This window comes from Meles meles, chromosome 1, assembly GCF_922984935.1.
Source record: "Meles meles chromosome 1, mMelMel3.1 paternal haplotype, whole genome shotgun sequence".
In the NCBI taxonomy this organism is placed as follows: domain Eukaryota; kingdom Metazoa; phylum Chordata; class Mammalia; order Carnivora; family Mustelidae; genus Meles; species Meles meles.
The window spans coordinates 116,285,484-116,311,503 of NC_060066.1; the positions used below are offsets into that span (position 1 = coordinate 116,285,484).

At 42.6% G+C, this 26,020-nt stretch overlaps 1 protein-coding gene across 1 annotated transcript in view; it reads right to left on the bottom strand.

Moving 5' to 3' along the window:
• The window catches only part of SLC22A15 (solute carrier family 22 member 15), an 80,554-nt gene extending 55,514 nt beyond the window's left edge, over window positions 1-25,040 (bottom strand). The window contains exons 1-2 of the mRNA XM_045982142.1: window positions 24,906-25,040; window positions 9,038-9,250 (exon numbers count right to left, since the gene is read on the bottom strand). Of these exons, the coding sequence (XP_045838098.1) occupies window positions 9,038-9,250; window positions 24,906-24,992 (300 nt within the window). The 5' untranslated portion in view covers window positions 24,993-25,040. The remainder of the gene's footprint in view (window positions 1-9,037; window positions 9,251-24,905) is intronic.
• Between the last annotated feature and the right edge of the window lie 980 nt (window positions 25,041-26,020).

Consider the following 26,020-nt stretch of genomic DNA (forward strand, 5'->3'; position numbering starts at 1 on the left):
AGAGGAAGGACAAAAGAAGCCCCTACCAACAGCATGCTTGGTAGGGCCTTTCCAAAGGCCCAGGAAAGGGGCAGCCCAGCAGGACAGAACATTTTTTAGACAAGAACTGCTTTATGCCAGCCATTCATCACCGCAAAACAAAAACAAACCCAAAAAGAGCTATGGCTTCAACCCCATTCACAGGAACAAAGGCTAAGTGGAGAACCTAAATATCCCCCCCTCCCTGGCCGGGCAGTAACAAGTCACCCCACTTCATTCCTTTCGTATGTGTCAGAAAAAGACAAGCAGGGAGCCGGCACTTTCATCCCTGCTGCCTACAGTGAAGAAGCCTCCATACCATCACCGCCACCACACCATTCAGTGTGAGCACCTGGGAGACTGGATCTCCACCATCACAAGGTAGTAACGAGGCACCTCTCCCCTCTTTCTGTGCCAGAGCTGTGTCCGAGAACAGAAGATTTTTTTTTTAAAGATTTTATTTATTTATTAGTCAGAGAGAGAGAGAGAGCACAGGCAGACAGAGTGGCAGGCAGAGGCAGAGGGCGAAGCAGGCTCCCTGCCGAGCAAGGAGCCCGATGCGGGACTCGATCCCAGGACACTAGGATCATGACCTGAGCCGAAGGCAGCCGCTTAACCAACTGAGCCACCCAGGCGTCCTAGAGAACAGAAGATTTAACTAAGACCCAGAACCTCTTAACATAATCCCCGTAACTTTGGGTTTCAAACAAAAGTAATTCATGATGCCAACAACTGGGAAAATTCAAAGTAGAATGAAAAAAGACTGCTGAGATGCTGGAGATGTTACAACTATCTGAGAAAGACGTTAAAGCTGCCATCACAATAATGCTTCGAAGAGCACCTCGAACATATAACAAAATAGACTCAGTGAAAATACAGAAAGTCTCACCAAATAGAGAGAATATATTTTAAAAAGAACAAAATGAAAAGTTTAGAACTAAAAAAAAAAAAAAAAATGAGTAGGTTCAACAGCAGAATGAAAGGGACAGATGAAAGAATCAATAAATTTGGAAATAAAGCAACAGATAATATCCAATATGAATACAAAGATAAACCAGACAGAAGAAAATGAACAAAGCTTCAGAGTTCTTTGGGGCTATAACAAAAGAACTAATATTTCTCTCACTGGAGTTCTGGAAGGAAAGGAGAAAGGGAGATGGGCTAAAAAATGGGTACTTGAAAAAATAATAGCTGAAAATGTCTCAATTTGTCAAGAGCCATAAACCTTAGCTCTATGCAGCTCAGTAAATCCCAAAGAAGATAAACTTGTAGAAATCCACACCAAGAAACATCATAATCTAACTTCTAAACATTAGTGACTAGAACACTAAAAAATCTTGAAAGTAGCAAGAGGGAAGTAACACTTTCCCTATAGGAAAAACACAATTCAGATAAACAACATATTTCTCATCAGAAATCATGGAGGCCAGAAGAAAGTGGTACTGGAGTTTTTAAATGCTGAATGAAATGAACTGTCAAACAAGAATTTTATTACCAATGAAAACAAGAGATGGGGAGAAATCAAGATATTCTCAGATGAAAGAAAACTAAGAGAATGTGTCACCTCACAATTACTCTCAAACAGTGGCTAATAAAGGTTCTCTAAGATCTTGGAACATCAGGAAGGAAAAGTTGAGGTAAATACAACAGACTTTGCTTCTCTTTAGTTTTCTAAATGATGTTTGATGGCTGAAGCAAATATTATAACACTGTGTAATGTAATTCAAAAAGTATGTGGGAAAATATCTGGGACAATTATAAACAGAAGAGGGCAAAGGAATGTAAAGTGAGGTAGAATTTCTGTATGTCACTCAAACTGGAGATCTGACAACATCGGTAGACTGTGGTAAGTTATGTATATATAATGCAATGCCAAGAGCAATCACTAAGAAGGCTATACAAAGAGATACACTCAAAAATACTACAAATAAGTGAAAATAAGATACTAAAAAATGTTCAAGTAACTTACACAAAAAGGAAAAATTGAAGAAAAAACAGAGAATAGAAAACAACAACAACAAAAATAAACCAGAAGAGGTAAGGTCTAGCACATAAATAATTATATTAAATGTAAATTATCTAAAAACACAAATAAAGACAGACAGTGATGGTATGGATTTAAAAATTTGACCCAATTTGGGCACCTGGGTGGCTCAGTCGGTTGAGTACCTGCCTTCGGCTCAGGTCATGATCTTAGGGTCCGGGAATTGAGTCCTACGTTGTGCTCTCTGCTCAGTACGGAGTCTGCTTCTCCCTCCCACTCTTCCCTTTGTGCGTGCTCTCTCTCTCTCTAAAATAAATAAAATCTTTTTTAAAAATGACCTAATTCTATGCTGTCTATAGGAAACTAACTTCACACATAATGATATAGGCAAGTTGAAAGTAAAAAGGACAAAAATATATATCATGCTAACGACATTAATTGAAGAAAGCAGGAGTGGCTAGATTAGTATCAAACCACATTTCATAGAACATAGAAAATTACCAGGGACATAGAGGTATATTACAAAATATAGAACACAGAAACATAGAAAATTACCAGAGACATAGAGGTATATTACAAAATTATTTTTTAAAAAGTTAATCCACCAAGAAGATACAGCAATCACCAAAATGTATAGACTAAACAACAGAGCTATAAAATATATAAAGGAAAAATTGGGAGCAGTATAAGGAGAATCCAGCAAATCTACAGTAATAATAGAAGACATACACACTCCTCTCTCAACAGTCTCTAGAATAACTAGGCAGCGAATCAGGAAGGATGCAGAAGAAATCAACAATACTATCAACCAACCAGGATCTAAGTAATATTTATCAAACACTCCACCCAACAGCAACAACTGCTTTAAGCACCAATTGAACATATACCAAGAGAGACCACATCCTGAGTCATAAAAGAAACCTCAACAAATTTAAAAGAATTGAAATCATAAAGAGTGTCCTCTGACCATAATGAAATCAAACCAGAAAGTTAAGAGGAAAATCCCTCAATACTAGATAATTAAACAAGAGGCTTCTAAATAATCACGGGGTCAAAGAGGAAGTCATAAGGAGAAAAAATATACATTGAGCTAAATGAAAATAAAAATACAACATATCAAAATTTGTGGGACACAGCTAAAGCAGTCCTGAGGGGAAAATTTATAGCACTAAATACTTAAAGAAGACTCATTAAAAATCTAGGCTACCAAGTTTATAACCTAAAAAAGAAAAAGAAACCCAAAGCAAGCAGAAGAAAGGTAATAATTAAAGGTAAGAGCAGAAATCAATACAATTAAAAATAGAAAAATAATAGGGAAAAAAAATCAATGAACAAAATCCTGGTTCTTTAAAAAGATCAGTAAAATTGACAAACCCACATGACAGACAAGTAATTAAATCAGAGAGAGAAGACACAAATTACCTACTGGTAATAATTATCAGTAATTTGATTTACTCTGCAGACATCAAAAGTATAATAAATATAGTGAATGGCTCAACACACATAATCTGACAATTTACATGAAATGGACTAACTCCCTGAAAAGCACAAACTGTCACAATTCACAATTCAAGACAAACCATTTAAATATCCCTATAACCTGTAAGAAAACTGAATTCATAATTTTAAAACTCCCAAAAAAGAAATCTTAAAAAAAAAAAAAAGGCCCAGATGATTTTACTAGGAGTTCCACCAAATACTTAAAGAACACCAATTCTACCCTGACACCAAAACCAGACATAGGTACAAAAAAGAGAAAACAACAGATCAATATCCCTCATGTATACAGAAGCAAAACTCCGTAACAAAATATTGGCAAATAGAATTCAGCAATATATAAAGAGGATATACCATCCAGAGATGCAAAGCTGGTTCAGTATTTTGAAGTTAATTCAGACAATCCACCATAGTAGAAGGTGGGGAAAAAAACTCCACATGATCATTGCAACTGATGCAGAAAGTTGCAAGCTGATTTATTTGACAAAATTCAATACATGTTCAAAATTAAAAAAAAAAATTGGAATGGGGGGCCTTCCTGAACTTAATAAAGAACTCTAAAAAACCTACAGGCAACACTGTACAGTAGAAGACCAAAGCTTCCCTCCTATGGCTGGAAACACGCAGGGATGTCCATTCTCACCCTCCATTCAACATAGTGCTGGAGGTTCCAGCTGGAGCAATATGGCAAGAGAATGAAATAAAAGGCATATAGACTAGAAAGGGAGATTTTGACATGATTATCTAGAAAATCCCAAAGGGCCCCCCAGAATTAATATGTGAGTTCAGCAAGGTCACAAGCTACAAGAAGAACATGTAAAAATCAACTATATTTCTATCTACTAGCAATGAACATGTGCACACCAAAACTTAAAATATAATACCATTTACAGACACTCCAAAAAAGAACATATTTAGGTGTAAATCTAACAAAATACATATAGGACTTATATGCTAAAGACTACAAAACACTGAAATCTCTAACACATATAGTCTTCATATATTGGAAAACAAAACATAGTAAAGATGTCAATTCTCCCCAAATTGATGTATATAGGTTTACTGAAACTCCTATCAAAAATCCCAAAAAGATTTTTTGTAGGTATAGAAAAAATTATTCTGAAATTTATATGGAATGCCCAAAGAACTAAAATAGCTAAAACAACTTTGAAAGAATAAAAAGGAATCAATCTACCCAATTCCAGAATGTATTATATAACTAAAATAATATAACTAAACTGAGATGAATCTGCAGAGAATTATGCTGAGTGAGAAAAGCCAACCCCAAAAGGCTATACACAATACAATCCCATTTTTATAACATTCTTGAAATGACACAAGTATAGGAGAACAGATTAGTGGTTACCAAGGAGTTGAGACAGGCTGGCAAGGAAGTGGTTGTGGCTAGACACACACACACACACACATACACGCACATCACGGGGGACCCTTTTGGTGATGGAAATGTTCTGTGCCTTAGCCATATCAGTGTCATTACTCTGGCTGTGATATTATACTATGGTTTTGCAAAATGCCATTAGGACAAACTGGGTAAAGGTCCACAAAATTTCTCTATAATATTTCCTGCAACTGCATGTAAATCTACAATTATCTCAAAATAAAAACTCTTATTTAAAAAAAAGGACACAAAAGCCAGCTTGAAGATGTTCCCACTGATAACCTGGGGAAAATCTGAACATCAAAATCATTAAAGACTATAAACAGTTATAAATAATTGAAAAGAACAGGAATCCATGAATACATACTAATGATAAATATGTAAATACGTAAGTAGGTAGACAGATACACACAGGCAGGCATACAGACAGACATGGGCTTTTGCTTACAGCTGAAAGCAGAATGCCATGGAAACCTTAAAAACAAACAAACAAACAAACAAAAAGCAAGTTTATAGATACAGAGAACAGATTGGTTGCCAGAGGTGGGGGCTGGGAGTGGATAAAACAGGTGAAGGAGTTCAAAAGGTACAAACTTACGGGTATAAAATAAATACGTCCTGGGGATGCATGAGGATTATAGCTAATAATATTGTGATTGGAGATCTGAAAAATGCTAAGAAGCTAAGAGACTATATCCTCAAAGTTCATAAGAAAAAATTTTGTAACTATATATAGTTACAGATGGATATTAACTAGATTTTGTAACTATGTACGGTGATGGATGTTAACCACTGATTATTTCACAATGCATACAAATATGGAGCATGTCATAACCCCCAAATGATACAATGTTATCTGTCAATTACACTTAAAAAAAAAAGGGCAGAATGCCAACTGGTAAATATAGAGAAAGAGCTGCAGTAAAGAAACCACCATAGTCTCGCTTGGCTTACAAAAAGATCATCCAAAGATGCTAAATTTGGGGTGGGGTGTTCTGAAATGGAATAGTAAATTTGCATATTCTATTTATTTATTTATTTATTTATTTATTTATTTATTTGACAGAGATCACAAGTATGCAGAGAGGCAGGCAGAGACAGAGAGGAGGAAGCAGTCTCCCCGGTGAGCAGAGAGCCCAATGCGGGGCTCGATCCCAGGACCCTGAGATCATGACCTGAGCCGAAGGCAGAGGCTTAACCCACTGAGCCACCCAGGCGCCCCGTAAATTTGCATATTCTTAAAGTAATTTTCCATAGATTGTCCCTTGAAATGAAATGACTATTAACTGTACAGGGGAGAAATCAGCAATCCCTGGAGTGGATGGTCAAAATTATCACCAAAAAGGGGCAGATGGATAGTGTACACCCAGACGTGATCCAGAAGGACACAACATTACTTATTACTATTCTGACTTTGGATACGCAACCTTAATGAGAAATCATCAGAACCAAAATGAAGAACATTCTCATTTTTTAAAACAGAGGGAGTATGTCTTCTTCAAAGGCATCAATCTGATAAAAGGAAAAGGCTGAACATGACAAGACCCTAACAGCCATGACAACTAAGTGTCACCTGTGACCCTAAAATGGAGATGAGTATAAGATGTGGGGAACCACTGCATCAAGGACCGTATAGGGTCAAGTGACAAAACTGGGTATGGGTGGTCTATTTAACTACAGAATCAATCAATGGAGGTGCCTAGGTGGCTCAGTAGGTTAAAGCATCTGCCGTCGGCTCAGGTCATGGTCTCAGGGTCCTGGGATCGAGTCCCACATCGGGCTCTCTGCTCAGCAGGGAGACTGCTTCCCCTCCTTCTCTCTCTGCCTGCCTCTCTGCCTGCTTGTGATCTCTGTCTGTCAAATAAATAAATAAAAATCTTTAAAAAAAAGAATCAATCAATGTTAAATGTCTTGAAGTTGATAGCTATAGTACGGCTACATAAGAAAATGCCCTTATTTTTAGGAAATACATGCTAAAGTATCTGGGCATAAAAGAACAACAGAATTGTATATGGACCTTTCAAAAGGCTTACAGAAAATTGAGATGGTAATGATTCATGAAATTATAGGATAAAAGGGTATTCTTTGTATGAGTGTTGAAATGTCTGTCGGTTGGAAATTATTTCCAAATTAAAAAAGAAATTAAGTTCTTTGGCTACTGTTACCTATCGAAAGGAACCAAGAGATGTGCATACCCATTTGGATAAGACAGGTTCTGGAAAAGTACAGTAATTAAGAGCATAGGCCTGAGTTCAGACAAATCTGGGTTCAAATCTGGCTTTGCCCCTATTAGCTGATCTGACCTCAAGAAGTCTCAATTTCATCATCTGTAGAATGGGGAAAATAATGTTATCTCATAAAATTATCTTGAACATGAAATGAGCTCAGGGCCATAAAACATCCCGATGCCCACATGTGGTCACCATTCCGCACGGCTACTTGCTGTCTCAGTAGGTTAGCGGTGGTGGTACCTGGTTAGCACCTGTGGTGATGGTGGCTATTGTTCTAGGCCACGAGATACAAAGATGTCCAAACCATGGTTTCTGACCTCAAGGGACTTTAAAAATAGAGCTGAACCACAAACTACAGTGTGTAACGTAAGTGTGAACAAAATGGCAGTGGAGAGGAAACAAGCATATTTTACTTCTTCTGGGAAGTGGTTGGGAGGGACTGCACGGGGAGGTGAGAGTGAAGGTGAGCGGTTAGAGGGCAGGTAAGGATTTCACACAGTGGATGCAAGGGTGAGCGAGGACGTTCCAAGGTGAGTTACCTACCGAGGACACAGGCAGGCCAAGCACTCAGGGCCTGCATGAGAAACGGGGGAGACAGAGGCAAATGCAGATGGGGCCTCAGCCAAGCTGTGGAGGGGGGGAGGGCCTTGAACGTGCCACTGCAATGGAATGAGTCTCACTGCTTCCTGCGTGCAGTGGGAGAATCAATGGAGGTCCTGAGTCAGGGGTGACAGGACTGGACTGTTGTCATAGAAATAGACTGCCGAGGCAGTAGTTTGGAAAACTAATCCAGTAATTATTCCTTCAAATGGAAACTCTGAAGGAAAGGCCAGGCAAACAGGGCCTTTGTGGCTCTTCTGTTTTTTAGCACGTCCCATTCAAATGGTGGTAATTAAAACAGTCAACAGTGGGTAAGACTAGCCGATACCATGGTGCAGACACACATACACACATGACACATAGACATGCACAGACACACACACACACATGCACACACGGGAGACATACATGCAGACATGCAGAAAGGAGGGTGGACATGGGATACAGGCAGGGCTTCTGGCAAGTATCCCGGGAGCAGTGCAGGGGAGCAGCCAAATGGATGTGGGGGAGCTACCCAGCACAGAAGTCAGCACTGAGAGCTGGAAAGGGTTCTGGAGGCCCTGTGTGCACCAGGCTTTAATCCTATAGTTACTGGATCACTGGGTCCAAGAGCTGGGCCAAGGTGGCAATGGGAAAATGGATAGCTTGTAGGGAGCACACAAAGGACTGAATATTCCCACTTCTGAAAACCCAGTACACATGCTGGCCACCTGAGCATGATCCCTGCCCTTCTGACCCCAGGGTTTCCCTTCACTGACTATCCAGCCTCAGCTTATTTCCCTCAAGATGGCTTAGAAGGCACTGTCCTTACCAAAACCATCTTGACCACAGAGCTCCCTTCAAAGCAAAGCTTCCTGTCCCCACGCAGTGCTACCCTCTGGCTTCTGTGTTGTATGGGGAAGGGACCCCATGGGGTCTACACCACACGAACTGTGGGTGTTGTGGATGGTCATCACACTTCTCTCTCTCGACTTTGTTAACTTGGGGGTAGGTAAGAAAAGAAAAAAAAAAAATGAAAGTTTTCATTCACTTTTTCAAAGGACACACTCTCTTCTGGAGTTCAGTCTTATTTCACCTAACCAGTTTGGGAAGGCTCATGCTTTTCCCGTTTGTAGCAAGAAGGAAAAAGAATGTGCTTTCCTAGGATAGTCTCCTTTAACTCTCAAATTTACCAGGCAGCTACTTGAAGATGGGGCTGACATGAAATCAACCAGACAGGCAAGTGGTTCCACGTGGCCCAGGAGAAAGGTGCATCTCGCCATGGGAATGGGCCTGCCTCTGTTTCCCCTGCGTACCCTCCTCCCTTACCTCAGAGGCAATGGAGGTGAAGCTGCCGCTGAAGTGCACGTGCTTCCGGACCTCGCTGCCGTTGGCCGTGAGCAGCCAGTCCCCGAGCGCGCGGTCGTCCCCTGCTGACCGGTTGCTTTGGCTCTGATTGGGCAGGAGCTCCGCCAGATCCCAGTGGTACGAGGGCGTGGCCCCCACCAGGGCGATGAGGATGGCCTCGGTGGCCACGTAGAGCTGAAGGAGCAAACACACAAACCCAACTGTGTCAGAATCACAATCAGCAGGCTTATAAGCCTCACGAGATCTGTGTCCTGCTTTTTGTGTTTCTCTGAGCTACAGAAAATGGGGCACATCAAAGCAAAGGAGAGAAACATGACAAGGAAGCTTCCTTCTGATCTACCACTGACAAAGTCATCAGCGATCCCCCTTGTAAAGCACCCAAGGTCTTTTTCCAGAGGGATCTCCTTCTGCATTTGAGGTACTTCCAATGTTCAGGAAACTGCACACTGATGGTTCAATGCCATTGGCAAAGGTGGCAGGGTTGGGGGGGGGATATTACTAGCTGTGATTTATAACACTGACATTCCAGCTACTTCCCCTCAACACTACACCCTCTGTTCAGATAAGCAGGCACCAGGGCCCCGAGTATCATGGCCTTGGAGTCACAATCTAAACTATGTCTTTTGTAGCATAGTCAAATGTCCCAGCAAACAGCATATAGAAAGAGAATATAGTTATATACATAGTAAAAGAATATACTCAGTATATCCAAAGAGTATATACATTATCATAAAGAGTATATACAATGTGTATGCATGGAGAGAACATACAGTACAGAGAGTATCTCTACAGAGAAAAAGTATATAGACAGAGTATCTATATCTAGATAATACAGAGGGTGAGCACCAACGAAAATACTTTATTAGAGCAGGTAATCATAATATGTACTTGAGTAGGTACTATTTTAAAACACAGTACGCAACCAGTAAGATGTAAAGAAATCCAAATTCCAGAAAGAGATACTCACTTTATAACCCTTAGTCCTACTTAATCATTGTTTAATCTAAACAGTTGTTCTCCCAAGGGGGGGAAAATTCATTCAAGAAATCTTTATAGAGCACATATGCCATTTGTCTTTGATTGTTCTGGGCCTTATAGGTATTCACACTCGGGTTTATAAGCTGTTGAGCCCTATGCAGCCTTTTTATGCCATAAATTTCCATTTATATTAGTTCTCGTTGTTGGATGATTATTTCAAGCTTCAAATGAATTAGGAAAACACAGAATTCATCTGTTGCAGTGAGAACTATCTCCCTAAGTGAGGCACTCTTATTTTAAGAAATTACCCCTATTAACTTAGAACCTGGCATCTTAAAATACCTTTAAGCAGAACAAGTGTTTATGAAATACAAGGCTGTGATTTCTCCACAGCCTACAGTAACAGCCCCACTGGATGGATGTGTTGACTGAGGCACAAAGAAGAGGAGATTTGCCAACAGCTTCAGCTCCATCCACCAGGGAACCCCGAGCTTCTTCCACATCACTCTGGAGGGGCAGTTTTTATTCAGCTGTTAAGTGGATAAGCCAAACCGCCAAAGGCGGAATGAATTATCATAAGCAGATGATGGAATTACTGTCAAGGAAAGAGAAAAGAAGTCATGACATGGTGTGTCATAGTGGAAAGCTAATGTAAAACCCAAGGTGTGATTTTTGCACTCTGGGAAAGGCTGCGAGGACGGAAGACAGCCCCAATCTATTTTGGAAGCGAGTGACAGTGGGCCTCCGGAGATGTACCAAGCCACCACGGGTCAGTCCATAAGTCATGGGTGATTTATTGTGGAATGCAAAGGAAATCATGTTTCTGGATTTCTATTGCTTCCTGGCCCCTATTTGCATACTATTAAGGAAGTTTTGGAATAAGCAGCCATCACTTTGTAAAAATAAAAACCTGAATAATTACAAGAACAGAGAGATACACATTTAGCAGCCACTCTAAGTACAACGCGCTTGCATCGTTTTAGTAACTGGCCCTCCTTATTACAATCTGCTGGACTTAATTGGTGAGTAAAGAAATGAAAAAATATGGGGCAAGGGAACTCTGGAGATGAGGCAAAACCCATGTTCAGAACACAGCCTTCAATCGGGCAAAACAAACTAGTTATATTTTCTCTCTAAACGTGCTATTTTCTGCTTTTGGTCTTACCATTTGCTTCACCTGGAAAGCTTTGCTTCACGAGGTTCAGCAGAATCTTTAATCCTTCCCAATCCTCCCAGAAGCACCTCAGGTACAACCTCCTCCCATCTTGCCTTCCTCTCCAACCCTCCGGAAGCCCTCTCCAGCTTCTGCCTACCCCCCCAAAAGCTCCATGCTCCACCTTTATTAGAGACGTATCCCTTTCTTCACTCCGTGATATTGACGTGTCTGCTTATCTTATTTTTCCTACCAGAACATTCCGTCCCTGAGGACAGGATCTTTGTATGATCCATCCCTGAGCTTCCAAAGCAAACACCTCAGGGCGTTGATACGTGGTAGCACACACTCAAGTGACTGACTGAATGAATAAATAAGCAGGATAGAACACTAGTAACAACAGCTAACACTTCTCTGATGCTAACTCTGTGCCAGGAACTGTTCACGCATCATATTTTTATCCAAATTGTTCTAAGATGAGGTAAGAGAGGAAATGCTCAAAGGGTCCTATAACCTGAGGTGTGTTTTCTCATGGAAACCATCACTCTCAGCAATAGCTACAGTGTGTAGAAAGTAGTTCAGAAACTACATTAACCCTGATGTTTATAGCAGCATTATCCACACTGGCCAAATGGTGGAAGCAGCCCAAGTGTCCACTGGCAGATGAATGAATGAAGAAGATGTGATATGTGTACACACACATACACGCGCGTGCACGCGTGCACACACACAGAGGACTACTACTCAGCCATAAAAAAGAATGAAATCTGGCCATTTGCAAAAATATGGATGGAACTAGAGAGTATAATGCTAAGCAACATAAGTCAGAAAAAGACAAATACCATACGTGGCTCATATGTGGAATTTAAGAAAGAAAACAAACAAGTAAAGGAAAAAAAAAAAGAGAGGGAGACAAACCAAGAAACAGATTCTTAACTACAGAGAACACACTGATGGTCACCAGAGGGCCAGTGGATGGGGGATGGGTGAAACAGGGGATGGGGATTAAGGCGGGCCCTTGCGATGAGCACCAGGTGATATATGGAAGTGCTGAGTCACTCCTGAAACTAACATTACACTTTATGTGAACTACAGTGGAATTAAAATTTCAAATTTAAAAATTAAAAAAAGAAAGCAGTTCAGACACAAAGAGGTGGTGCTGATACGGAGCCTGTTCACAGAAGGGACCAGTGATACTTAGTTCATCAGTATCCTCCCCAGCAACCTGTTGCCTCACTAAGCACTTTCACCTTCTCATCTTCTCTGCCCTCCTCCCACCCCTCACAACGTTGCCAGTGCCCGCCCCTCCCATGCACGCACACGTGACCTCCACCAGGGACCTACACCGCACACCCAGGGCCATGGCTTTCTGGCACCAAAAGAGTCAGGCATACGCAGCTTGGAACACCACGATGGCACTACCTGCTTCTCCCTCCCAAGTCCAGATAGTCTCTCGATCATGTCTCTTATGTTACTCTACGACAACAGTGCACATGTTCGTCCACATATTCCTACCTAACGATGGCACCCATCAGCAGATGGGCCTGAAAGCCACAATCAGAAACCACCACCCACGTGCCTTCAGAGTGGAGCCCACCCCATCGCAAATAGACCATTATCTTCTCCAACGCTACCTCCAGGGAAGAACGAGTGCCCAGACGGCTGCACTTTCCCCCCTTTCAATGTCATAATACTTAGAAAAGTGACTAACGTGCACCAGGGGACTGAAATTTTTGAAGTCGCAAAAAAAGTGAAGGTTTTAAAAATGATTTTATATCGACAGCGTTATAAGCTTTTATGATACTCCGGAAACCAAAAACATCCCCATCAATGATCTCATCACAACATCTTGTGCTGTGAAGTCATTGTAAGTGTGACATTGATGTTTTAAGCATGAAAAATGGACAACAGAGCAATTAAGTGAATCATTCGAGGTCACGTATGACACTAATAGCAAAACCAGGATGAGAATGAGAGTCATCTAACTTTGAGGCCAGAGCTCCTCAGAGGAAAAAACAAACAAACCAGGAAAAATCAAAGATGACTTTACTGTTGTCATTACTGTTAGTCTTTTCTGCACTTAGACTCAGTTATGTAATTGACTAAGCCAGTAGCATGACCTGAGCAAGTGTATCATGGACAACAGGACCAAATGTCCAGTGCCCAGCACCAATTGGGTACTCAATAAATATTTGTTGGGTGACTACTGATACCACTTTTTTTTTAAATTTAAAATATTTAGTTACTATGCCTGAATCACTGGTATCTTGAGTCCTCTTTCTTCCCAACTCTAATTCATCCATGTAGTGCCACCAGATAGGGCTCCCTAAGACACTCCTCATGAAGCTCCTCTGCCAAAACATACTGATGGATATGTCCTAGCATAACTATCCTAGCGATAAATGTCCTAGCATTCCAGATCTCCATTGTATGGCCCAGCTGCTACCTAATCCACATCCCAGCTTTCTGTACTAGCCTACTTAAATCCCCAAGTGTGACTTTTTTTTTAAGATTTTTTTTTCAATTTATAGGTCACAGAGATAGAGAGAGTGCGCACAAGCAGAGGGAACAGCAGGCAGAGGGAGAAGCGGACTCCCCGCTGAGCAGGGAGCTGGACCCAGAACCCTGAGATCATGACCTGAGCCGAAGGCAGACAGCCAACAGACTGAGCTGCCCAGGTGTCCCTGCAAATGTGACTTCTCATCACATGGTGTGAAAAGCATGTAGACTCTGTAGGAAACTTTGAGCAATTCAAAACCTCTCCAAACTTCAACTTTTCTTTCAGTGAAACTGAACACTAGTAGTCCATCTCTTTATCTCATTCATTCATATCTAATCAACCTATTCTGAGGTTCAAATGGGATGCTTCTTTAGTCAACCATAAACTGTACAGCCCCATACAAATGGTATCTATCGGTGCACCCCAAACATTACTGGGTGGGGTCTGATCCTATAGGCTGAGGGAGACCTGGTTCCACATCTCTTGCAAGCTCTCATGAGCTCAAGGCTATAGGTCTGGGTCACAATTTCTGTAGCAAGGATACAGATGTTCTCTCTACTACACATTTTTTCCCAATTTTGTGGTTTGCCATCTGAAATGACTTTTAAATCCAAACTCCCAAGTTCAGCTCAAGCTCAGTCCTTCTGAAATCTTCAACAAATCACTCCAGACCACACTGATGGCTCCCTTCTTCATTTCCAAAGCATCCATTTAGTGGCCACACTGTTACTGGGGAAATGTTATTCTGTAAAATTATTTAACAGGGTAGGTATAGTGAAATTCTAATTTGTTAATGATTCTCTCCTGAAGGAAAGAAACCCTAATTTACATTTCTATATCCTTCCAAGTAAACCCAACACATCACTGCATATATAACACCTATGATGTATTTTGTTAACCAATTCCTTGCAGAATGGTGTGGGAGAAAAAAAAAAATGATGATGGATGACAACCCAGTAATTCCAGGATCTAATCCTGGTTCCAACCATTAGGACTTCAGACAGGGGCGCCTGGGTGGCTCAGTGGGTTAAAGCCTCTGCCTTCAGCTCAGGTCATTATCCCGGGGTCCTGGGATCGAGCCCCGCATCGGGCTCTCTGCTCGGCAGGGAGCCTGCTTCCTCCTCTCTCTCTGCCTGCCTCTCTGCCTACTTGTGATCCCTGTCTGTCAAATAAATAAATAAAATCTTTAAAAAAAAAAAAGACTTCAGACAAATTAAGCATTTGGGTAAACAGTAATTTAACCTGCATCTCTTTCCCTCTCTCTCTCAATCTTTATCCCAAACAAAATGGGAATACCACCACCTGACCACTTCCTTCTGTTACTTCAGCTTCATTCTTAAAAAATTTGAGCGAGTAACAACACTTTGCAACACATTGCATTATGAGCATCAGGTGATAACAAGGATGGATAAGAAATAATTACTTCCTTTTAGGCAAATACATTGATGTCAGGACAACAAATACACACAAAGCTACAAACATAAGGCCGATTTTGACAAATGTGGTATTAGCCATGGTAGAAATGAGGTTAATGAGAACATAAAGAAAGTGGATAGGAATTCCAACTGGAAGAATAAAGAAAAGGTTGCACTATGACCCTGCAATCGCACTACTGGGTATTTACCCCAAACATACAGATGTAGTGAAAAGAAGGGCCATCTGTACCCCAATGTTTATAGCAGCAATGGCCACGGTCGCCAAACTGTGGAAAGAACCAAGATGCCCTTCAACAGTCGAATGGATAAGGAAGATGTGGTCCATATACACTATGGAGTACTATGCCTCCATCAGAAAGGATGAATACCCAACTTTTGTAGCAACATGGACAGGACTGGAAGAGATTATGCTGAGTGAAGTAAATCAAGCAGAGAGAGTCAAGTATCATATTGTCTCACTTACTTGTGGAGCATAACAAATAACATGGAGGACATGGGGAGATGGAGAGGAGAAGGGAGTTGGGGGAAATTGGAGGGGGAGGTGAACCATGAGAGACTATGGACTCTGAAAAACAACCTGAGGGTTTTAAAGGGGTGGGGGGTGGGAGATTGGGGGAACCAGGTGGTGGGTATTGGGGAGGGCACGTACTGCATGGAGCACTGGGCGTGGTGCAAAAACAATGAATACTGTTATGCTGAAAAGAAATAAAAAAAAATAATAATAATAAAAAATACTAGCAAACAAAACAAAAAAAAAAAAAAAGAAGAAAAGATTGCAAATGTGATACTTGAGTGCACTAGTAAAAGGCTGGTAGTGGGTTAATCGAAACCAAACTCAGGGGAAGGAATTTTTAGGCAAAAAAAAAAAAAAAAAAAAAAAAAAAAAAAGCCAATCAGAGTCAGGAAAGCAAAGAAACTATGTTTAATGTTCTCTGAAGAAGTATTACAGGATTAGCTCACCTTTTCCCAAAATTCAGTCATCTGAATACCCCTCCGAGGATTTTATGTGCTTATTTTCTATTATTTAGGTGATAGTCTTTTAAACTGATTCAAATTTTTTCAAGTTTTTATTTAAATTCCAGTTAACAGACAGGGTAATATTAGTTTCAGGTCTACAATAGAGTGATTCAACACTCTGTACATTACCCAGTGCTCATCATCACAAAAGCCCTTCTTAATCTCCACTGCCTATCTCACCCATTCCCCACCCTCCTCTCCTCTGGTGACCATCAGTGTGTTCCCCAGAGTTAAAAGTCTGTTTCTTGGTTTGCCTCATTTTTTTTCCCTTTGCTCATTGGTTTTGTTTCTTAAATTTCACATATGAGTTAGATTATACGGTATCTGTCTTTCTCTGATTTATTTTAATACTCTCCAGCTTCATCCATGTCATTGCAAATGGCAAGATTTCATCCTTTTTATAGCTGAGTAATATTCCATAGTGTGTGTGTGTGTGTGTGTGTGTGTGTGTGTGTGTATTACATTACATCTTCTTTATCCATTCATCAACCAATGGACACTTGGGCCGTTTCCACAGTTTGACTAATATAGATAATGCTGCTATGAACATCAAGATGCATGTATCTCTTTGAATGAGCATTTTTGTATTCTTCAGGTAAATACCTACTAGTGCAATTGGTGGGTTATAGGGTAGCTCTATTTTTAACTTTTTGAGGAAGCGTCATACAGTTTTCCAGAGTGGCTGCACCAGTCTGCATCCCCACCAACAACGCAAGAGGGTTCCCCTTTCTCCATACCCTGGCCAACACCTGTTATTTCTTGTGTTGTTGATTTTAGTCATTCTCACAGGTGTGAGGTGGTATCTCATTGTGGTTTTGATTTGCATTTCCCTGATGATGAGAGATGCTGAGCATCTTTTGATGTGTCTGTTGGCCATCTGGATGTTTTCTTTGGAAAAATATCTGTTCATGTCTTCTGCTCCATTTTTTAGCTGGATTATTCATTTTTGGGGTGTTGAGTTTTATAAGTTCTTTCTATAGTTTGGATATTAGTTCTTTACCAGATATGTCAGTTACAAATTCGATTCAAAATTTTTAACTTAAGTAAATTTGCAGAGAAATACAATTTTATATCAATAGAGATATGGTCAGCTAGATAGAACTATAAAAATAAACACCATGTCATAATGCCAAGTGTTGGCTAGTATGTTTTTATTTAAGGTGGTCACAAGAGAGATTTTCAAGCAAGATTTGGGGGGTAGGGGCGAAAGCAAAGGAGCAGCCATCTTGTTTCCTTGTTCAGAAGCCTGGAGCAGGTGCTTTTGTGCCTCACATACATTGCTGCTTCTTTGTTGGCTCACTTTGTTGGTGCAGCAGGGCAGCTGGGCCTGCGACTGAGCCACACTCCCCTGAACGCCCCCTCAGCATCTCTGACTCCTGGGCCAGGTGTGTGTTTAGTTCCATGATGGAAGGCAGTTGCTTCATCAAGGCTGGAGGCAGTGAGAATGACACAGATTCTGGTCATTTCCAATGGCTTCCAGATCACAGTTTCCCTTCCAGACTGCCTTCCCTGCAGACTTCAAGCTCCAACAGCAGACACAAAGACAACAGCCTTACAGGAACTGCTTAGCCAACTCCCATATTGTCAAATTCCTATAGTAAATTATTCACCGACTTCATGTATAATCCTATACCTATAAATATATATGCTACACATACACATATACACACACAGACATGGGTCCCCATCCCAGGAGTTCTGCTTCCTGCCTCTCTGGCTGAACTGTGACTGACACCATCTTGAACAAATATGGCCCAATATTAGCACTTACCAAATCTGGAAGTAGGTACATGTGTGTTTGTGACATTATTTCCTGTATTTCATTGGAAATGTTTCATAATTTAAAAAGAAGTTTTAAAAGAAAATGAATAATAAATACAATGAAAACAGAAAAATGTCTTTACATTCCAACCAGGCAATGTCTTCTGCCAAGGATTGACCCCTTCTATAGTTCTTACTTGTAGTTCATTCCCTTTGTTAAAACAGAAATACTGGCAAATGTTTTGGGAGGTGCTAGCACCAAATGAAACTTTCTTCTTAGAAAAAAGACAGATTAAGTAAGAAGGGAAGGAAGAACCCTCTCACTTTATAAGCTAATGCTATATTTAATACTACGTTCATATACCACCTAAATCCACCATGCGAGCCATTCTTTGGGACACCAGAGAATGCAGAAAGACAGAAGGTTAACAATGACGAGAGGACACTCGTGACAAGCACCAGATACTGAATGTAAGTGATGAATTGCTGAATTCCATTCCAGAAACCAATACTGCACTATATGCTCACTAACAAAATTTAAATTAAAAAGGAAAGATTAGAAATGACTGGTGGGGTAACAGGGACTCCAGAACAAAGGTGAGAGGATATCCCTAGAAGGAGGGGAGAGATGTCTTCCTCTTGGACAATGAGGAGAAATATAATAATAAGTGAGGATCAAAATTAATTTTAGGAAGTTTACACTTCTATTCCACCCATAAAGTTGGAACAAAGAACATCTGGGGAGAAAGTGAGCAAAGCAGTCAGGAGAAACTTGAGCTTGGGAAGCATGGTCAACAGCCAAGTAGGAGAAGTGCGTACCAGAGCCAGACAGTGGCCTAAGAGCATGGGTTTCAGAACTGTGGAAAAGAGGAACCAACCAGCCTATGTTTGCAAGAGAGAATGAAATAAGCAAATTCCAGTAGAGCCCTATGTTGGAACACTGAGCCATAGCCTTTAGAAAATATGTGATTGCTCATTTATGAGCATAGCAAGGCATTCACAATACTGTTGAGAGACAAAAATCAGGTTAAGATCCAAATTTATGCCCAAAAGGCAAACGTATGCATTTGTATAATGAAAAGCCTGGAAAGCAATCTACCGAAATGTGAGCACGTTTCATGTCTGGATGGGCGAAGTTATTTTTTCTTCTCTTCTCTTCTCTTTTCTGTATTTTCCTTTTTGTACAATCACCATATACTACTTGATGAGCATCATAAGATTCCTATGAGTGCAGATGTCTGAAGTCTGAGCATTTGGTTAAGGAAACCAGAGAGGAGACTCCTGAGCTGCATGTGTCTTGGGGTTTGCTGGCTCTCCCTCCTAAGGCAGACTCTGACCATGGTGATGAACCAAGCTCCTATTCTGCAGACCTCAAGGTGACATGGACACAATGCCAACCAACTGCCGGGCACTGGGCAACTTGAAGAAATCCTGAACTTGCAGAACAAATGAATTAAACCTTCCCATCCAGCCATTTCCCAGAGCACAATTGTGCTCTGGGCTAGTGAGGGCTCCCATACTTGAATTCACCTGGCCATCTCACAGCACAGGGTCACAGCATTCCAGTCTAGCATTCTTTCTGTCACATACTGCCTGTTTTCACACTTCCAGTGACGTGTGTGTGTGTGTGTGTGTGTGTGTGTGTGTGTGTGTACTATCTTATTAAGGGAATATCTTCTCTGTCAGGGCCCAGGCTAAGCAGCTGTGCTGTGGGAGGCCACAGCAGGCACGCTGCTGGGGATCTGGGTGCTGGAGAGGTGTCAAGCTGGTTGCTTTCCAAGGCATATCCCAATTCTTGAGATGCCCAAGGCTCAGAGGAGCTTGCTGAACCTCTCTGGGGCTCCTCTATGTCCAACTCCCTGGATGGAAATCCGGTCTGATCAGTTTGCAACTTCATCTGCTTTACGCCAGGGGGCAGTGTCTGTCTATAGACAACAGCTTTCCTGAGGCCAGAACTGGGGGGCAAGCATAGCTCTGGTCTCTCTGAACTATGGTGCCCCACTCATCTAAAGGGATGGAAGAACACCAGCAAAGGTTCCCCGGATTATCACCCAAACTCACGGCCACTCTCTGACGGCAGACAGAAATCTGAGGGTGAGGGCAGCGTAACACTTGGTCAGACTAGCAGAGAACCCTGGTAGGGGTTCCCTTGTTCTGGAGTCTTGACACAGCAGCTCCTTCTAATGCCCTACGTTCTCATCATGGCTGACCGCCTGGTGCTGGTGAGAAGCCCCTGAGGCACAAGGGCTGGCCCTAATGACTAACCCGGTGAGGTCTTCACTAATATGGATGGTAGGAACTTCATTACCTGCTTGTGGTTGAGAGGCTGAAACCACCTCAGAGACCCCTCACGGAGAGAAGCCTTTCCGTGAATCTCCCGGGGAGACTCAGACACGGAGGCAAAGGCAAGCGGTGGGACACATTCATTGTGACAGCGGTTCTACACAGAGTTTAATAAAGCACCCTGAACAAAACTCCCTCGACTTCACGCTCCTAAATGTTAAACTCACAGACCACAATTCCCAGCGCTAACTGGTTAAAGGAATAGCAACAGGAGAGTGGACGGTTAATCTCATACCGTGAACTGTAGCATTTTCTTCTGAGTAAGCACATCTTCTTTTCTATACCACATTTTTTCCCCAAAATTTAACAAGAGAAGCAAAACAAAATAAAATTCATGAACCCGCCATCACAACTAACTAGTTTCACTTTATTACATAGGCTTCAGATTTTTAAACTACAATATTATGAACACGGAGCAAATCTCCTTTGCAGCCCACCCATCCCTTCCTCCTTGGAGGTAACCAATCTCAGAATTGGGTGTAGAGCCTTCTACTCAAAAGGTTTATACTTCTTCATTGTCCAAATACACTCACAAACCAAATATGGTATTGTCTCCCTTGTTTTTACAAAGTTTTATGAAGTTATGTGTCACATTGTATACATCCTGATGGCTATTTTTTTCCTTTAACATTGTGTTTTAGAAATTCACTCCTGTAGCTGTTTATAGATCTGGTTCATTCACTTTAACTCGTATATTCTATCACATTTATACCACACTTTAATTATCTGGTCCCTTTCCGAGAGTCATTTAGGTGGTTACTCATTTTTGTTATTACAAATGGTGCTGCAATAAACATCCTAGACAGATCTCCTTGTGCCAGGTTTAAGAGACATTGGGAGGACACACACCTAGGAGTCCAACGCTCGGTTTTAATCGTACTAGGCAATGCCAAATAGTTCTCTAAACTGGTAGTTCCCACGTCTCATTTTCATCACACCTGGACTGTTAGACTATTTAATGTTTGCTAATCTAGTAAGTGTGAAATGATATTTCATAGTCATTTGAATATGCCTGTTCCAAATGGCCAGTGAAGATAAACATCTTTTCACGTGTTGACTGACGCACTTTCCTCTTCGGCAACACTACCTGGTCAATCAGTCCGCTTTCTAAGACACCTCAGAAAGACATTTGTTATGTGAATGATTTAAATGTGCTGATAGCTCCAGGATCTGATAAATAAGGTTGGGGTTATTAAGCATTTACATTAAAATAATGCATTCCAGAATACCAGATGCCTGTACCTCAAGCTCGGGTCCACAATGTCATCACAATTTTGCTGGTGAAACTAATGCTTGTTACAGGTTACATGTTGGCTAATGGATGTTTTAAATTCTGTGCAAATCAGACTACAATCTGTGATTCATGATCCCTAGGAAGATGAACGAGCTGGAGTCTATGGCTCAGAACAAAGAAGTAGAATCCCTTTTCACTTTGTGTCTAAAAGGATCCAAAAACAAAAAAATTGTATTCCAACACTCCTCCTCCAGACAGCCTGGCAAAGGAATATACACAGATACAAACACCAAATAATGATGATGGCGTCAAGTCTGAATCACTGTCAGGAAATAGAAACAGAAATAAAGTACGTAGAATCATTCATATTTACGCACCACAAATAGCTGTTACCTGAGGGAAGGCACATATATCTGGAGAGTAAGAATTTCTCTAACTGCAAAACAAACTATTACTGCTTGTTCATAAGACAACTATTTTTACATAAGGCAATTATTTTTTCCTTTAAGCTTTTGGCTCATGTATTTTCAAAACACACAGCACTATTATGAGGGGCATATGCATCTTATCATACGAAGAGAAATCTACAAAATCTGCTCTGTTCTTTTCGTATCTGAAAGTTGACCACTATAGAGATTCCAAAGATTGTGGTTTGCAAAGAGTGTGAAGATGAGTCTCCTAGCTAAAGGAAACTGGATATTGACGTAACTTTTGATGGGCCACGTGATGCTATCACTATTCCAAGAAAACAGCTAACCTAAAGACCTTTAAGAGTAGGCTTTGTAATGTGGTTTTGTCCTTTCAGTTTGCACTTGGATATGTTCGAAGGAAAGGGAGTTAAACCATTAAAAATAATACTAATGGCCCCAGAAGGAAGAAAACTCAAGAGGATATAAACTTGCCATCTCTGTCCCTCTAGTTCCATGTTTCTCAGCTGGGGATGGTCATTACCAAACCACAGATGCAGGAAAGGCTCCTGCCATAGCGAGACACTCTGTCTGGCAGTCCGATCCACAATGTGCAGCACTCTCCGGCAGGGCTCCCTCTCCCTGGCAGGGCTCCCTCTCCCTGGCAGGGCTGCTGCACAAGTGGTCTCTACGTTCCTTGGGCAACAGAAGACCAGGGCTTTGGGTTTTTGTTTTTGTTTTTTTTTTAAAGACTTTATTTTTTTAAGTCCTTGACACCCAACATGGGGCTCGAACGCACAATGCCAAGATCAATGTTCCACCAACTGAGCCAATCAGGCACCCCGGGGTTTTTGGGTTTTAAAGCAAACATCAACCTCCCATCTAAGCCTACTCTGAAAAGGGCTTCTTAACTTTTTTCTCTGTTGGAAGAAGCAACCTCCACAAGACGGTGAAAGCATCATGTTACAACTGTGTAATGGGGCTCCCAGACTCCCACTCCACAGGCCAACCCTCACCAAAACCATCTCCAACAACAGACTTGATAGAGAGATCTTTGGTGACCATTCACTCTCACATCCAGGATAGCTCTAGGTGACCCCAGGATCTTGTGGGTTACATATCTTAAAGGGTGGTTAAGTCCTCAGAAACAGGTACCGCTGGGAAGGAGTCACTTCTGCCCGGAGTGACACACCTACTCTGTTGGGACAGACAACAACAGGGCACCTTCCAGCTCACACATAAAGATAAAGCCACTCATTCCCAACACTCTGAAGACCTGGTTCTTTGATGGCAAATACTGACCACATGTCAGGCAGGCATCAGTGAACAGTCACGTTTCCAGGCTTCGAGTTCTTTGGTATAACACTCCAACCAACTTGGTCAGCCATAAAGAAAAGTAAGTGAGGGAAACAACGGGTCCTGAGCCCAGATCAGTAGCCTTTTTAGTGCTGCACACCCTCAAGGTAAACTTATTCTCTGTAGGCCTGTAAGAAGATAATGACAGCAGTCAGAGTGTAAGGATAGGGGCAGGGATGGCACTGTTCGGAAAAGGAGTCCTGTGCCTGGAATTCTTGGTTAGAAGAGGAAAGAAAAAGAATTTTCTCAAAGAAAAAGTATTATAAATGAACAACAGGCATCACTGATACAATTCTATTTTCTAGGTATTAAATATTCTTTTGTGATTTAGGAAAATAGTTTTTCTCCTGCAGGAAAATTACTTTTAACGCTGAAAGAATGAACTTAAAGGAACTTCAGAATACTGTGTATTTGTGAACTGAGAACTTGCTTTGCTAGAAAAAGGACACATACCATCTATCTGTCCATCATTGGAACAGCTCTTCTGGCTGGTGATAGAACCAACAAAACTTGCAAACATTTTAACAGGAAACAGAATCAGTAAGACAATCTGTACCTTCCCCCACACTCCCATCTGCCTGTTGAGCGTTGCCTTATGCCAGGTTTAAGCAACTGGTGGAGTGGTGGTTAGACTCAGGACTTCCTGGTACTTTCCCTAGGATAATTATCATCACAGAGTCATTGTACTTATTTACCTGTCCACCTCCCTCAGCGCCTAGAAGGCAAGCTTCACCGGAAAGGGGCTTTCATTCGTCTATCACCGTAGTCCCTGCTAAGCACACAGTAGGTAGGCACTCACTAAATATGTGTTGACGAAAGAAGTAGTACAATGACTGACTCACAGCAGACAGTAATAAAGAATTTGTGAATGAACTGCTTTTAAAATATTGGGAGCAGGAACTGATGTTAAATGGGCCATTTAGACGGGCAAAGGAGGAGTAACTCTTGCCTGGCAAAGTGTATCTATAGTGACCTTGAGCACACGAAAACCCGCATTTTTAGGCTGGGTGGGAAAGCAGTCCAAGACTTCTGTACAATGAAGAACGGTGTAAAATGGCATTATTCAACTTAGAAAAGTCTCCGCCCGAGGTTGGCCTCTGGGCAGAATGACCCAGCAGAACTTAAAGCGGAGAGGAAGCAAGCCTCTGCACAGAAAGCATCTGGCCAGGAAGCCCCCTGGAATCCAGATACCCAGATACCTGCAGGAGGCCGCTCTGGACCGGACCTTCGCGAGCCTGTGATCAGAACTCGCTCTGTGCTCGATTCCAAGGTGACGTAGCCACAGGGGAGAAACAGTTCCCTCGCGCATTCACGGTGTAGTCCAGGTTACCGCGGAACTGGGCATCATCTCTTCCCCAGCCCAAGGGCTGAAGTACACCCCCTCATCCTTCTCCCACTCGAGGTTGCGAGATGGGTGGGCCTGGCGGAACGCCCAAGGGGGCAGGCTCTGAGGCTTGGGAGGGCACCGCAGGCCAGGCCCGCCGGCGACCTTGGAGGGCTGCGGCCCAGGCCGGCAGTCGCGCGGGTTGGAGTGGGACTCGCGGCCCCTGCGGGTTTGCGGGGACGCGGCGGGGGGGCGGGGAGGATGGTCCGCGGGAGACGGGGAAGCGGGGCGCTGGAGGTGGAGGGCGGCGGGGGACTCACCTGCAGCAGCACGGCCAGCAGGAAGCACAAGTACATCTGGTAGATGCCCATCTCCCCCACCGCCTGAAACGCCTCTTCCACCTCCATGGCGGGCCTGGCCCGGCGGCCCCGGCTCGGCCCCAGGGAGCGGAGCAGGAACCGAAGCGGGGTCGGAGCGGGAAAGGGGCGGGGGCGGGGGCGGGAGCGGGAGCGTGCGGGCGGAGCGGGGCGGGGCGGGGCGTCTGCGCGGGCAGGGCGCGGCCCCACCTGCAAGGGGCCGCGGGGCTTTCTGGTGGGGATCTGGGTCCGAGAGGGCTGGCAGTGCGCGCAGCTCTCGGGGCGAGGGAAGAGGAAGTGGGCTCCGGGTGAGGCATCCTCGCGGATGGAGAAACACGGAAACAGCAGCCAGTTGGCACCCGAGCCCTCTTGGGGCGGGGGCGCGATAACTGGGCGACCTGGGGGCGGCCCTGCATTGTTTGTCCTGTTGCACAAATCGGGAGGTTCTGGTGCCTTCAGGGAAGAGTGCTGGTCAGGTTTTCTTTGCAGTCCTACTCTGTGCTTGCTTTGTAGAGGTCACCGGTAAACAAATTCTTGCAAAGCTGCGAGATTCATTTGCAAACAGAAATAGGCAGGAGGGAAAAGGGAAGTACAGAAGAGCGAAGGTGAAGGTGTGGGACAGGAGGTGATGGATGCCAGGGTGTTTGAAGGATCAGCAGCATTGGTGAGGCAGGGCAGAGTGACCGGTCGCCTGCCTGAAGTCCCCTCATTCCCGCCCCTCCTGAGCTTGGTTTTAACAGCTGCCTACTATTCCCTAGTCGGGGCCATGACCCCCAACACAATGTGGACTGAAGAGGTGACCAACTAACGTTTTATTTAGGCTTTCACATCTAAGAGAGTGAGAGAGGCCTATGGTTTTCGTTTCTTCCTACTGTCCTCGTCTATATTTGGCAGGAAGCTCACAGTGGTTTCCTGAAACCAGGTGAAAGTGTTTGATAAAGCTCTCCTTTAAACCATCTGGATTGGCTAGTTTTGCAGGGCGATCCCTTTTATTACAGAGGTAGATAGAAGGAGATATTACATAAATTTTTATGGCTTTCTTTCTTTAAATTACTTTTTTTTTCTAAAAATGTTTCTAC